Source organism: Triplophysa dalaica, chromosome 20 (assembly GCF_015846415.1).
Source record: "Triplophysa dalaica isolate WHDGS20190420 chromosome 20, ASM1584641v1, whole genome shotgun sequence".
Classification (NCBI taxonomy): Eukaryota; Metazoa; Chordata; class Actinopteri; order Cypriniformes; family Nemacheilidae; genus Triplophysa; species Triplophysa dalaica.
Window position 1 is genome coordinate 6,063,569 of NC_079561.1, and position 15,808 is coordinate 6,079,376.

Consider the following 15,808-nt stretch of genomic DNA (forward strand, 5'->3'; position numbering starts at 1 on the left):
CATGAAGATATTTTATAAATTTACTACCTTGAATATATATTCGTACTTTATTTTTGTGAGTGGATGGCGTGCAACAGTGCCCCTGATTTACAACTTCAAAGGCAATTTTCTCAATATTTTGATTTTTTTGCACTCTCAGTTGTATTTCAACCAGATATTGTCCTATTCTAAAAACTTATCCATCAATAGAAATCGTATTTATTCAGCTTTCAGACTATGTAAGACTACGAAAAATTTACCCATAAGACTCATAAGTTTTGTTGTCCATGGTCACATATGATTTATGGCAAAATATAAATAAAAATATGGAGATACAAGGTTACAGAAGGACAACCGCTATATGTAATATACATTTTAGAACTGGTAACTGTCTTGTGTCATGAGTTTCAAAGCAGTTGTTTAGATAAGTTTAGTGCTAGTTTGAGGACATTAAGCATGTTCAAGCATGTTAGGAAGGAGCATGATTGTGAATGACACAGTTTAAGACAATAAAGAACTAGGAGAACTGGTTTTAAAGTGAATTTACAAACCTTGACATTACATTTCATGAATATTCCCCACTGATCGAAAAAACGCCAACAACCTTCGACACTGTAATTTAGAATGAATGAGTTTGTGTACGTTGGATCAATGCGAATTAGGTTGTTTGTTAAGTGTGAATACTTTACTATACAAAAGGTAATGTAAATAAAAAACTGACTTTAACGTATTTAAAACAGAGAAGCTATTCGGTAAATTTAAACCATTCTGCATTCTGTAAAATTAAACCAATTTGTTCTTATAATGCAGGTATCATGCAGGCGGCATCGTCACAGAACTAAGCTCAAGTGAATAAATCAAGCTTTGACATTTGTGTTAATGTGTGTAGCTGTACCAGCAGCTGCCTTTCCAGGATGTAAATTCATTAGGCCTATAAGCTCTTATAAGTGCAGAAGAGCGGCTTCCGTTCGAGACATGCGCATTGCGCAGTGACATGAGCTAGACGTCGACTTTGCCTGACAACAGACGTCTATTGAGGTATTACGCACATGCCAAAATAACATGAGACAATGAAACATACAGTATCTTCTCGTCAAAGGCGACGCTAACGTAAGACCCTCTCATATCAGATAAAGTGCACGAGTCTGTACGTGTGCGTAAGTGCAGGGCACAGGTGTGCGTGCCGTGTGACTGAGGTCACGGAGGGTAAAGCGAGAGCGCGCAGCTGTCTGCTCAGATCAGTCATTGGGAGAACGGCTTCAGATGATACTCTAATGCGGCACGTCTCTTAATCCCAAAACCATCACGGTTGCTTTAATTATCATATTTGAAACATGGGTTAAAGTATTTTACCTTGATCCCTGCACAAATTATAAAACATAATTGATTTAAACGACTCTCTTTATAATGCTGGTTTCTTTAAAACGACTGTAGCCTACTTTTCATTTTTGTATGAGCTGGTCAAGCTCTGGTAGACTATCTTTTAAATGTCAAAAGCGTAATTTAATGCTAGTAGAAATATAATTTCACGTCTTTTTTTCTTAATTTCACTTAATATTTATTTCTGTTATTTTATCTAACATGAATGGAGCGTTTGAGACTTACTTAGGCCACAAAGCATCATAGAAGTCACAGTGAAGACTAACTGGTGTTGTGCTTTTGTTTTCCCATCAAAGTGATGTCACTTCCTGGAGGAGGATGTCATTTTGAACTGTGTCAGTTTAGGATATTGTAAGACGAACATGCTTGAAATTGAGAAAATGATAATCCTGTGAATTTTATTTTGTGTTTATAATAGCCTATAAAATGTTTTACTTTTTAAATATTAGACATATTATTATTATAACTATAACATTAAGACATATGATGGAAGCTTGAAATTGTACTCCATAAAGTAATGACCCATCAATAATGTGTTGACATCAAACTCACATTCCACCTGAAAACAGCTTTATTTCATGTACAGTAGTGTATTGCTCCATGTGACATTAGTGCAAACTTATTTTAACAGTTGTTCTTAAATACAGCAAAACATCACCAGACCAATATAAATAAAGGACACATTCAACATTACCATAAAAAAGAAAGCCACAATTACATTAACATTGCACAAGGTTTCCGATATTTGGTTATATACATTAATTCATTTAGTGGGGTGTTTTTATGAAAGTGAAGAACTCGCTGTACAGAATTGGTTCTGCAGTGTCCATAAACATACACGCTTTGTTTTCCCTCGACATCAACTTACACTGACCTGGAACGAGTTACTCTAAGTCCTCAAAACAAGGAAAATAAATCATAACTTCTCAGAAGTTTTGAAATCATAATATTATGCTACATTTCTAAATCAGAGTGAAATGGCAGTGAGCAAAAGTGATGTTACTAATCTTATCAGCTCAGAAAACTAACTTAACTGTTCACAAAACCAATAATCTTCCAGTCTGAGGTAAAATACATTTATGGTCGTAACATCACAAAACAAAACTATCTACAGTTAATCAAGCTTTGAAAACTGTCAACCCTGGCAAATAAACAATGTTTAGATACAATATACAGCGGTATGCATTTATAGTATTTATTTCCATAAAACCCAAAACCTTATTGTGCTCAACTTCTCTAGCAATGAATGTGAAACCTACAATTTGGTTTGGGATAAAAAAACTGATACCAAAAAAATGTGACTCACACTGAAGCAAGAATTGAAATTAAACTTGTGAGCACCAACCACTCTTTCAAAACATGAGAAAGTGCATCTTTTCTATCACAGCTAGTTATAGTTCAGGTATGGCTATTGTTTGCAGTATCTGTGATATATACGCATTATGTCAAGTTTGCACAAAAGCTCAAACTATCAAAGGCCTTTTCATTTTTTAACTGAACACAACCGATAAAAAAATACCTGATTCGCTTCCTAAATTCACATTTCATACCAATCTTCATAACACCAGTGCTCCTCTGATATGTAAGCTTATCCAAAAAACTACATCCTCTTTAAAGACAGGTCATCTTTCAAACAATTCTGAAATAGTGTCAGATGTTGATATATTACAGTAAATAAATAAAAAATATGAAAATACATAAACATATTAGGTTGTTAACATGATTTGACCACACTGGTGTATTTAAAGCCACCTTCCATGCGAGTCTGTGGTGAGATGGGGCAGCGTTGCACATTACTGCCACCTAGTGTGGAACAGCAGCACTACAATATCATTGTCTGCTAAGACACAATTTATGTAAACATGCACGGCAGATCCTGTTAAGAGCTACATTCCTATAGTAGTTTTTTGTATATATATTAATATCTTTGAAAATCATAAACATATATGGGATATACATTTAGTTACATCATACATAAAGTGACCGCATAATGGCAGAGCAATATTATTTTGCACTTTCAAGCACTGTTTTTTCAAGGGTGAGGATCGTGGAGGTCTGAAGTGTGTGAGAGCGTGTTTTTCCCCACCGTTTACTCTCATGATCTGTGGAATGCTGCCATGTTCCTCCAGGTTGAGGAAGGGCACTCGGCCCATTAAACACTCCTCGTCGTTCAGTGTTCACACTGAACAGTTGCGCCTCTTGGCCACGCAGGGCAGGCCGCTGGAGCTAAGCCGGGTCTTTACCCTTTGTCAAAGACTGGTGGAGGAGACAGAAAGAGTGGGTGAGGAAGGTGGCGGAAAGTTAAGCAGCTCCAGGACGGCGACTCCCACGCTGCTTCGGCGCGTAAACATGCACGATGCGGCCACCCATTTGTTGCTACGAGGGTTGTACTTCTCTATGGAATTGAGACTGGAGCTGCCGTCATTGCCTCCAACTGCATACAGCCAGCCGTCCATGGCAACCAGGTCATGAGTACTCCTAAAGATCAAGAGAAAGTTATAGGCCCTATTGAAGAAGGTCCCGTGTTTGCCATGCTTGATAAGATTACCATTAAAACATTATGATTCTTAATTCAAATTTCAATAGCACAATGAAAACTAATATGCACACATTCCTATTTTTTTATATTATTAGAAATATTAATTAAATTAATTTCTTAATTATTCAGGTAAACTGGGCAATCCAAAAAAAGAAATTATGAATGAATTATTTATTATGAAAAAGTAATAGTTTTATAATATAATAAATATAATAATTATTACTATACAAAGCTATTTATATGAATTTGCAAAATAGTACAATTGTTACACATGTGGGTGTAACCGATGTGGGAAAAAGGTTGGTATCATTCGTTTTTATTGAAGTATCGACTGTTCTGACATCCCTATTAGTAACATCAAACCTGCGAATGTTCATGGGCGCCACTCCTTCCCAAGTATTGGTTTTTGGATTGTATCTTTCCACGGAATTCAGGCAGCTGGTGCCATCATTGCCCCCAGCAACATAAAGCATGCCCTCCAATACTGCCACCCCTGCACTGCTTCTCCTGCTCAGCATGTTGGCAATGGCAGTCCACGTATTACTCTGGAAAATTTTAAGAGAAGTATGAAAGTAAATAACGTCACTACTCATGTAGCCAAGGAGATAAAACCTTCAACAGAATCATGCCCTGCAGACACTTTTACCAGCGAAATGCATCACCTACCTGCGGGTCGTACTTTTCTACCGTGGCCAAGTGGGAGGAGCTGTCGTACCCACCAACTGCATACAGACTCCCATCTGAAAGAACAAACCCAGAATCAGGTTGATGGTAACATGAGGAAATTAAATAGCTACAGCTATGGTAAAGGTGCTTTGTTTATACCAGAGAACAAGCTCTTCAATTACTATATTGGGCTTCTTTACACGAAGCAAAAATAAAAATGGACAAGACTAACCTAGCGTAGCCACTCTGACATATCGCCGCCTGGTGCTCATGGCAGCAATGGAGGTCCAGGTACTGGTCAGAGGGTCATACCTCTCTGCACTACACAAAATCAGAGATATTAAATAAATATAAGAGTTCCAGGGATGGAAAACTTCAAAAGTACTGATTTAATGCATTGTTGATAAGAAAATCATGCATTCACATAACATGTAATATAAATGATGTTCTCTTGACTGGCCGCCCTTAAACGAAATATTTTGGTTTGCAGTTCTAATGAATGTCACTAGGTAATTTCCCTGACATTCCCAAACATGTAGTGTACCGTAGACATTTTATCCTTTATTATATTTTTATTTCTAGATTAAAGTAATGATTTCACAATGTTATAAAACCTGCCTGTATTCCAGTGATAAAATACCTGTTGAGACAGGAAGCACCATCATATCCTCCGGCAGCATAAAGCAGTCCATGCAGTACCGCTACACCTAAACAGCTCCTCCTCGTTCCCATGGAGACCTCAGGCTGCCACGCGTTGGTTACTGGATCATATGATTCTACAGTTGCCAAATCAGAAGTGCCGTCATACCTGAGCAGAGGGGAGGTAAGCAAGCTGAAACGAAAACTTCTCGTGTATGCCTGTTATGTATAATAATGAAATTGCTGTTCATTTATGTCATTAGAAACCGTATGAGATACTTCAGAACGCAAAGGAAGATATTTTGAAGAACGTTGGAAAACCAAACAACACTGCCCCCCATTTATTTCCATTCTATGAAGATAAACCATTGATACATTTCTCGAAATATCTTCTTTTTGGGTTCCACAGTGGAAAGCGTCGTATAAAGGTTTCAAATGACATGTGGGTGAATAAATGATGGCCGAATTTGATTTCAGGGGATCTATCCCTTTAAACCCCACATACCCTCCAACAGCATAGAGTTTATTTCCAATAGCAGCCACACCGACTCGTGCCCGTCGTGTTGACATGGACGCCACCATGTGCCAGCGGTCCGTCCTGGTGTCATACGCCTCACAGTCTCCATGAATAGCAAAAAGACTTCCCCCACCTGCAAGACGCACACAAAAGGTTTAAAAGTGCAATGTGTGTTACTAAGGAGGATCTATTGACAGAGACACAATATAATAATCATAACTCTGTCTTCAGAGGTGTATATATACACATTACATAAATGTTTTTATGATCTTAATATGAGCTATTTCCCCCAGCCATTTTGTTTCTACAGTAGCCAAATTGTTCTACAGAGCACATTTTGTAAATACGTTATCTCCTTCAGCAAAGACGCGAAAATGTAACAACATTTTTGTCCTGTGTCAGCCTCTGTAGTGCTTTGAAAGAGAGGGGGAGCGGTGAACTGAGCCGTTGGTTACCGTTGATTCGTAACTTCACCGCTAGGCACCGCTAAATCTTAAAAACTGGACCTTTAAAGTATCAGTGAAATTAAAAATGACAATGAATATTTTTTCATGACATATTGCAGCGTTTGATGTAAATCCTTCATCAATGTGGGTCGATCTCTTCATGTGCCCTCATAATCCTTAGATAAAATCTGAAAGTGCACATCAGTCCTGTAATGACAATCCATATTAAATTACGTATGTTAGACGGCTTGGGCGGAGAATCCGTTAAATCCTCCCTTTCAACTCCATTTCAAAATGCAACGGCTGTTTTTATTTGGGTGGGGAATCAAAATGGATTTCCAATTCTGGAATCGGATGCACAAGTAAGGAATCGGATCCTTTTAAATGTAAATTTCGATTCCACTTAACGATTCCGGACCGCACAGTCACATAATTTTCAAGTCATCTGTCAAGACCCGAGTCACCTGACCTTCCGCTCGAATACTAAAAGTCAGTTCACTTGATGGACCGTGGAAGGCGCTCTAAAGTGTTGGTGCGTTTTGCGAAATCATAAAATGGCAAATCTAAGTTTAATTATTGTGACAAATTATTATGTTGGAAGACGGGTGTCACCCGCAATATGGCAAAGCATCTGTGGTTGGTTCATCGAATTAGAAGAATGCACACTGTTTGATGCGTTGCGCATCTGAAGTGCCCACACTGCCAACTCAGAGTGAACTTCATTAGCCACCCATGACCCTAGTGCGGGGACAATGCCGAAGACATGCTTACATCAATGTCACGCCATTTTTTGCGCTATTAAATTATCCTAACTGTTTATTTTATACTGCTACTGGAATCTGATAGTGTATTTCCATTCTGCAAATCATTCTACATATTTATTAAATACTGGTAGTACAATTTTATAGGGTGTTGCACTGTGAAATTAATCCTACATGTTTATTTTATGCTAGTAAGAAAATCTGACAGGGTATATACGCTGTAAACTTATTTTATGAGTTTATTTTAAACTGGTAGGTTTTGCCCTACGGTAGGAAAATCTGACAGGGTTGGAGAATTCAACAGAAGACCGGCACATGATGCTACACGTGAGACCCCCCTTCTCACACACTTCGAAAGGAAGGCTCACACAGGACACTTTTTCGTGTGTTCAGCAGTAACTAATGGCACAAAATAAATATTTTTGATCTTGCTCGACTTTTATTGCCTTTTCAACGCTTTCGAATCGAATCGAAACTAATACATTTGAAACGATGCCCAACCCTGGTTTTTAAACATCCAATCAAATCGCAGAGAAAGACAAAAGCCACGGCCACTATTCTTCTTATTAGAAATTCCATTTCACTCGGAAATGCGTCAAAATACGGAAGTAAAAACGATCGCAACTCCCGGTTCACAGGGACTTTAAAGCAGCAGACCTCTCATTACTGCCGCCCTAGGCCTCGATTCACATACCAACGGCAAAGAGCACCGGACTAGCGCCCTCGCAGCGACGTGGCCGGGTGCGACTGTTGCTGAGCACGCCTCTCTGCTCGGGCATCAGATGATACTTTAGCGCTTCAATCAACAGGTCTTTGCACTCGGAGTGGTGACGCACCAGCAGCTCTGTATCCACGTTGCTCATCAGAAAGTCTCGTGTCAGCAGCGGCAGCCGCACACATTTCATCAACTGAGGGATTAAAGAACACAAAGCTACAGAAACAAAATCCTCCCATTAATACTGTGATTGCTATTAGCCGAGTTTTTCAGATGAAAGCGCTCACCCGTGGCACGTGCTGCCTCCGCCCGTCGATGTCATGTTTGACCCAGCTAAGCACTGCTCTGTAGACTTCCTCTTCCGATGGGACATTCAGATTATCACTGGAGATGAGATCCAACACCTGCAAAAATCATAAGAAAAAGTTTTGTGGTGTTAAGTACAAAGTCACACCGCAACTATCCGACTGCCCTGTACAGCACAGCAACAGCATATGTCACTGATTGTTTGTTTATGTTCGGCAGAGGGCACAGTTGACATAGCTACAAGCAAACAAGTATTTCTCAGGTCTTCAGGCTTAAATATGGTGCCACCAGCCTACAACAGCTGTTGAGAGAGAGAGTGAGCTAGAGAGAGAGAGAGAGAGAGCTAATCACAGCCAAAAAAAAGTGTCTATCGTGCCCAGCCCAAGCAACTGGTTCTCTCCAACCTGCAGGCAGATTTAATACAATCAAACAACGCAGAGTCGCCATCAGATCGCTCATATCTGAAAGAGAGGGTTAAAGCTGACACAATCAATGTCACATACATGCATCAACTTCTCACTAACAAACAGTCACTGCATAAGCATATTCCAAAGTATGATTGACCCTGTACTGAATAAACTTCCTGTGACACTGAGCGACACGCTATGCTGATGCAAAGCATTTATTTTAGCATCACCACAATAAGCGCTGACATAATATCTTTGACACGATATTGAAGACGAGAGCCGCTCCTCAACTTGAAGATGGTGACGGTTTAAAAGCAGGACATCCGGCTGTACTGCAATGAAGGTCAGGTAGGCACACATTACTTTTCTCCCTGGTTCGGTGTTTCAAGGATGAATGATCTCAGATCACGCAGCAGCTGAGCTACAAAGAGCAGGAGAGGCCGGATGAAGACATTTTGTTTTTAAAAAGCTCAAGGCCCGGACAGGAAGTGGTGTTAGTAAGGTATATATAATTAGACATCCGTAGCCAAAACCATTATCCTGCAAGGATTGTTATGGCTCGGCTTCCCACACGTTCATGCATCATTTAACAGGTACAATGTACTGCCCTCCTTTTCTAGAAATTGTTTTAAGGGAGGTAGGAAAGGGACTAAATTTAAAAAGTTACCAAAAGTCTGGCATGTATTGTCACCAAATGTCTTTGAGGTCATTGCTGCCACATTTCAATTGACAGCTACAGAAAAAAATAAATGCTACTTTTATGATGATTTCTTCATAATTTTACAGTTGGGCTGTACGGTTTTAAATTCTTGCAATAAACAATGTGACATGATAATGCTTTAAGTTTATAAAATCAGTTTAAACTATTTAAGTATATTTGATATAAATAAAATGTGACCATGGACAACAAAACCAGTATAATTTATACATCACAGAACATCTGGAATCCGAGGGTGCAAAACAAACCTACATTTTTCGAAAATCGCCTTTTAAGTTATTAATCAGAGGCGTGTAGCAGGCTGTTGTTAAGAAGAAACAGATTTGTTTTAACGCTCTATATTGGCTTACCACTGTAATGACGTTGTGAACCCGAAAGCGAAAATTGTAAGCTTTACAATTGTTGTATGTAGATGCAGATGTTTGTAGGCATGTTTACAGCCATTTTTGTTTGCGATTTTGCCGCATCCACTGACAAAAATAAAGTTTTCAGATATTTTGTAAATTAACAAAAAAATATTCCTAATGATTTGTGGCATTAAAGAAAAATGTATAATTTAGATCCATATAGTGTTTTGTTGACAATACCACAAATATTCCGATGCTACTTAAGACTGGTTTTGTGTTCCAGGGTCACATACATGTTTCCCATTCTTTCTTTTTGCACACTTCAGAGCATGTGCGTGCACCCCTGCATACACATCTACGTGCAAGTCTCCCTGTTATCTGCACTGTTCTAAAGTTAGTCTCCACATCACTTCTTGAAATATTAAAATCATTGAGCTACTGCAATATTCATAATGCACTGTGCACATTTGCAAAATGTATTTATATATTGTGCAGCCCTATTTTGGGGCTTAACATTCCCAATCACCATTAAATTTTATAACATGGCAATAAGCAGCCAGAATATAAAGTACGAAACTAAATTCACCTTTTAATTTTTCAGTGGAAGTCGTGTGGGTTTGGAAAACCACTAGAGCTACTGTACATGTGTATGATGACAGTTTTTAACCACGTTGTAGTCCCAATAACACATGGCTCACCTGTTTCAGTGGCAACAGCATAAACTCCTCGGTCTTGGAAACCTCTACAAAGTGCTGCAGGACGTACTTATGGGCAGACTTGAGCAGGTCGCTGCAGGAGTGAGTGTCCGCAAAGCCGCGGATGCCCAGGCAGTTGGAGGGGTCCAGCTGGCTGAGGAGGAATTTGCAGCAGGCATCTCTCACACCGTTGAGCTGCAGGAGACTTGCTGCCGGCAACAGGGTCTGCACGGAGTGTGCACATAAGAGAGGTTTAAAGAGGGATTCAATTCTTGCAAACTGTCAGTTATTAGTGTCAGAAGACACATTTGCAAAGATGCAAATTCTAAGTTTGCATAAACCATATAAAAATACCATCTTGCCTAACTTAGCAAAGAAGAATATTTTGTTTGAATACACATTCGAGTCCATATAGTAAATCTAAATTCTTGAGATACGAAATTTCTCCACCAATTATTTGCCGATAACGATTCTGAAGCTTAAATGAATATTTCTTGCAAAGAATTGCTGTTATCAATCGATATGGATTAATGGCCGATATATCGGCGCATCTCTTCTAAAAAGATTTATCCGTGCACACCATTTATTTATTTTAAATTCATTTCTACTTGTAATCTTTAATCAAAAACATTTAGATCCTCTCAACAACAACTCTTCACCACATGACGTGAGCAACAAAAAAGGGATAGGACTATACGTACTGTCCAATGGCCAGGCATTTTAAGCCTTCGCCTCCAGGACCAACTCACAACAAACCAATCAAAAAGGCAAGGGCAAAATAGAGCCCCGCCCAACATTTTTTTCTAATTTCAGAAGCCCTTTCAGTCGGATATACGTCACGATATGGAAAAGAAGTCAATCGCAATTTCCGTTTCGTGGTGACTTTTTGTCCTGTGAAGCCCCAAGAATCCTCCCACTTTCGACCCTACTAACTACAGCCTTATAAGTCTTAACATACCATGCATTCTTAAAAAGACACTAAAGGTGACCCACCTGCACATTTCCTTCCCCTACCACGATCTCAGCAGTGTAGGCATACTGCACCAGCTGCTCCAGAGCCTGAGGGTCAATGTCATGTAAGGTCACATGGGTCTGATGGCTCTCGGACATTTCATCTGCACAGAGCATTTGTCAGGTAAGTTAAGCAGCTGGCTCTGGGTTGGACAATACTGGAAAGCCATAAAGTGATTTCATTGTTCGAGGTTGAATAGTATCTGTACTGGTCATTTAACTTACAGCAGTGTATAAGAATCCATTTTCCAATCCTTCTAACAGTAACTGCAAATCACAAATCTATGTTTCTGTATGTCTTTGTATGACTACAATAATGAAAAAGAGAAACGCTGAAATAAAGAACTTTGATTAAATAAGAACTCAATTTCAGTGAATCAGACCAGCATTCCACATAGAAATAAAATGCTCAATCACTTAAATTTGACTGCACTATGATTCATCAAATCGCAGATTATGTTCTGACTGTATGCAGTAGAAAAACTGTTTTAAACTCCCACATAATTTTTATAAAAGAGAATGTATCTGTTGGTTTTAAATTTGCTGGTCCAATAGGATCCACAGACCTTCAAAGTTAGCGATCATATTGGTAACAGACAATGTCTCAGAGAAAATCCTCCCACTAAGCGTCAGTTCTAATTAGTCTAGATGCGATGTTGTAAGTAAAGCAACTTTTGACGTACACAATGGTGTCAGTGTAGTGTATGGTAAGTTCAGAATAGTCATGGCTTTGAGCAGCCCACACTGTCCTGACACATACCATCACACTCTAGTCTGAGGTGCAGCGGGACTGATGAGCAATAGGAAAAACCAGGCACCTGCTGACCTGAGACCAGGACAGGGAAGAGAATAAAGCATGGAAACACAACAGGAGATGACATAAGGCAGGAAGGAAAGGCTTGAAAAAGAAGCTGAGGTAATGTACACAGAACATAAACAATGAGTTTAGAATGCTTATAGGAATCAACAATCAACTCAAAGAATACATTCAAAAGGTCTTTACAAGACATTCTAAACTCAAAAAGTGAAGTGCACATTTATGCTTAGACCTACTTGTAAACATGGCATGGAAGTACGGACTACAGGAGGCCAGCACCACCTTATGCGCTTTGATCTCCTTGTTGGCCACATGGAGCACGATGTCGCAGAGCAAGCTGCGCTGACGCATGCGGTTCATAGACACGAAGGAGTCATGGTAGTGCCTCTTGGAGTTGTGCGAGATGCTGTGGCCATCTCGGTTCAGCAGTTGCATTCCCCCTTCCATCATGCCGTTGCACTCCAAGGCCTGCTGATGCCTGGACCTCAGTCTAGAAAACTGCTGGCGGAAAAACAAATATGCCAAGGGTTAACAGTAGAGAAGACCGTATGCAGCCGAGCTCCAGAATACAGTTTTGTAGCTTTTGTAAGAATCAAGATTATTTATTTGCTAATGCACTTCTAAATGTTGAGATTAATGCACTTAACATATACACTTTCCCTTCCGAGAAAATGAACAAAGAATATTGATGACTCATCTTGCACTGACAACAATTGTGGTCCAATCAAACGCTCTCAAAAAAGTTCTGCCTCTGAAATAAATAATAAAAGGTTTTAAGATTTTAACAGACGATATAAAAAAGAAAAACAAACTTCATTAAGCCTTTAAATACTGAAAAATAAAACTTATGATATTTTGTTAGCATGATTTATATCTAACTGTTATCCTATTTATTTTCTGCTTTTTGGTGGTATATTATTTAGTTATACAGCATAATGGTGGCCACCAACTGAGATTCTGAACAAACAGAAGAACGTTGAAGAATCATTACAGGGGAAGCAATCCAGACAGAAGCTCTCAAGCATTAAATATCATGAAAAATATAATTTCACAAACTAATACATTTGCACTCATTTCACAGCTTAAAGCTACATGCCGCTCTCTACTCAAAAGTCAATGGCCTTATATGCTTGGCCTGAGGGCTCGACCGCTTTTTAATTTCGATCCCTCTCAAATAGAATCAGCAACCCGCTGTATAGACTCACAATAAGAATAAATCTCTGTTCCAGCTAAAAGGACCAATCTCTACAACCAGACATGTAAGAACCAGCTGCACACAACGATTCCTCCATCAAGAGCATCACTATAGAAACCACGGTGATGCCCACGTGAACACATGCTGGTTTCTGTCATACACTTTGAGTGGGAAGATTGGATCGAGATATGAGCAACATTTTAAAAACGGGCGATAAACGACAATCAATCTCACCGGCAACAGAGATGGAATTTCAGAAAGCCATCTCTTATCCTGGATAATCGCTGCCCGAAATTGGCGTTGCATTAAACACCATTGGAAAACAACATGGGAAGTACAGCGCAATGGGATGATTTGGTAAATAAAGCAATTATAAGGATTGGTTTCCCAACAATACTCCCCCTCAGCTCTAAAACAGTACTCATGTACTCCACATAACAGACAACAGAAATCGCATCCAGTATGGGCTCAGTAACAACCAGAAGTCATGTGGCTGCCCACAAAATGGCAAAAGGGTTTCAGATGTATTAATCATTTTGTTAAACAAAGCAAACACTGGGGTGAGAAACCTGAGGTCACTAATAAATTGTTTCAAATGTGCAGACGAGATGAAACTGTTGTCCGTATTTATTTGTAGTTTGGTAAACCATCAGGATAAGGTTTCTACAGTTGCCTCAGTCTCAAACAGGAACAAGTGAGAGACACTCAAGCTTTGCTAAAAACTTGCCCAAGTTAAAACAATTAGGATTTTAATCAGCACATTCTCAGTTAAGAATATAAAATCTGTTCAAATGTTTCCATAACAGTATCGATACATATATATATATTTTTCTATAACTGTTTATCAATCTTAACAGACTAATAAGCTCCTTGCACTACCTTACATCTGCACTGTCGTATATTTCACATCTTCTCCTTTTTTTTTTTACAAATATCCCTGCTTGTAATAGTTGTATTTGACATATATGTATAATCTGTTTTTATATATATTTTTTTTTCTGTGTAGTGTTATTTGTATTCACCATGGATCTGAGAGTAACGCAATTTCAATCATCTATATGCATGTACTGTTACATGAGACAGAATTGACAATAAAGCAGATTTTGACTGTGACGTGTTTGCAGATGATCAAACTCATGATCTTTACGTGGCTAACATAAAACTCCCATAACATAATGCCACATAATACCAATTAAGCTTCAGGAATACTGTAATAATGGAGTAAATGTAATACAAATTGTGATAACTCTGTAAAAGAATAAAATAAAACAATAAAACACGAATGCATTCCGTTAACTTGTTAAATATATTTCGACCTTCCATAATAATTTATTATGACTATACTGTAGCAGCAATAACTAACTAGGTATATGTCCTGGTTCAATGAACCCCGTAACATTATTTTTTCTGCTCCAGTGTTTACTTTTCAGCTAAAGACAGTCTCCAGTATCATTCTGAGTCAGCACACTGTGTGCCATCCAGAGCATCTCTCACCCCCCTCCCTATCCAGCACAATATCACTTGATATATCCAGCAATACCTGAACTGATAGACGCTTTCTCTTGTAGTCGTTGTCTCTGGTTCTTTATTTTATATGTTGGTCCAACAGTGCAGCGGTCCAGCACCTCAGTTCATATGAAAAATGCATAAAGCCTCAGTTCGGGGGGTTTGTGTGTTGACGTAAATGAAAGCCGCATGAGTGCCGAACGGTGACGTCACATTTTAAGGTAGCTCCGGATGATGGTGGACTAATTTAGATTCTTCTTAAACGATGCATTGTTGAAATTGCTTATATACAACACTTGTAAACCATGTTTAGAAGAACATTTTAAACCTATTTTTTGGTGTACCGTTTAAAAGCTACATCACAATTCTCAAATCACAGCACCTTAAAAACAGCTCGTTGTGTTTTGTACAGGAAATTTGTCACTGCTTCAAACCATACGATCAAACAACCAAAGTCACACAGCTGTGAGTTAAAAGTGGCCTAAAATTATAACTAAAATAACGAGTCTGTCTTATTTTTTCAATGCTGTACATCATTCTGCAGTATCAACCATCCGATCATGACAGTTCACACACATCATTCAGAGATCGGCTTTAAAACTACAGCATTAGACACAGGTGATCGATGCTATCCTAACGCAAACCTTCAGATAACGTTACATTGATAAATCGTTTATCATCTGAACAAAGACCACAATTTCCGATAAAGCGATTTCGCAACAATGCGACTTTGAGACATCGAGCATCTGTTTCGATATCGTATATCTTCATAAAGCAAGAATATGAGCGTAAAAAATAAACAACTGCCACCTGCATCAGATGAACGAGAGGTTTTTATTGACCGGTTTGCATTATAATTCAAACTCACCTGCCGTCGCCTGTGTCGGCTTGACAAGACTCGCTTCTTTCTGTGTGGGGGTCTCTCCAGCTTTGTCGGTTTATAGTGACTAATATTGATGCATGTTGTGGTTTATTTGGTCGTTTGTGGTGGGTTGACATGCTACATCACATGTCGCATCAAAACAGACATATGTCTCTGAGACCCGATCGGCGTTTCTAACATAATTTAATTTGCTGTTGAGAGTGTCACGCCAGACACAAATGGCTGCGACCTGCTCGCCCTTTGTTGTGTCACTTTTATGTGAAAAATAAACCATGCAACAT

The 15,808-nt window shown here is 38.9% G+C and overlaps 1 protein-coding gene across 6 annotated transcripts; it reads right to left on the reverse strand.

The window, feature by feature from the left end:
* Positions 1-1,907: 1,907 nt before the first annotated feature.
* klhl17 (kelch-like family member 17) lies at positions 1,908-15,738 on the reverse strand. Of its 6 annotated transcripts, none has more exons than XM_056733650.1 (12): positions 15,513-15,738; positions 12,180-12,441; positions 11,109-11,230; positions 10,119-10,340; positions 7,930-8,046; positions 7,622-7,835; positions 5,709-5,853; positions 5,205-5,372; positions 4,797-4,885; positions 4,565-4,638; positions 4,262-4,443; positions 1,908-3,837 (listed from the first exon to the last, which is right to left on the reverse strand). In XM_056733650.1, the coding sequence occupies exons 2-12, from the start codon at positions 12,391-12,393 to the stop codon at positions 3,609-3,611; spliced, it is 1,776 nt and encodes a 591-aa protein (XP_056589628.1). In that variant the 5' UTR covers positions 12,394-12,441; positions 15,513-15,738; the 3' UTR covers positions 1,908-3,608. The 6 variants fall into 6 exon arrangements, with proteins under 6 accessions (XP_056589628.1, XP_056589626.1, XP_056589629.1 ...); XM_056733648.1 differs by having other exon boundaries at positions 12,180-12,444; XM_056733651.1 differs by lacking the exon at positions 15,513-15,738 and adding an exon at positions 14,679-14,811.
* Positions 15,739-15,808: the final 70 nt, after the last annotated feature.

Bases quoted from the DNA above. Each gene is read 5' to 3' on its own strand.
- klhl17 (XM_056733647.1), bottom strand. From the start codon at position 12,257: ATGTGGCCAACAAGGAGATCAAAGCGCATAAGGTGGTGCTGGCCTCCT. The intron at 4,444-4,564 runs GTAGGTGATGCA...AAAATTTTCCAG, and splicing joins TAGAAAAGTACGACCCGCAG to AGTAATACGTGGACTGCCAT. The intron at 3,838-4,261 runs GTTTGATGTTAC...CTTGATCTTTAG, and splicing joins GCGCCCATGAACATTCGCAG to GAGTACTCATGACCTGGTTG.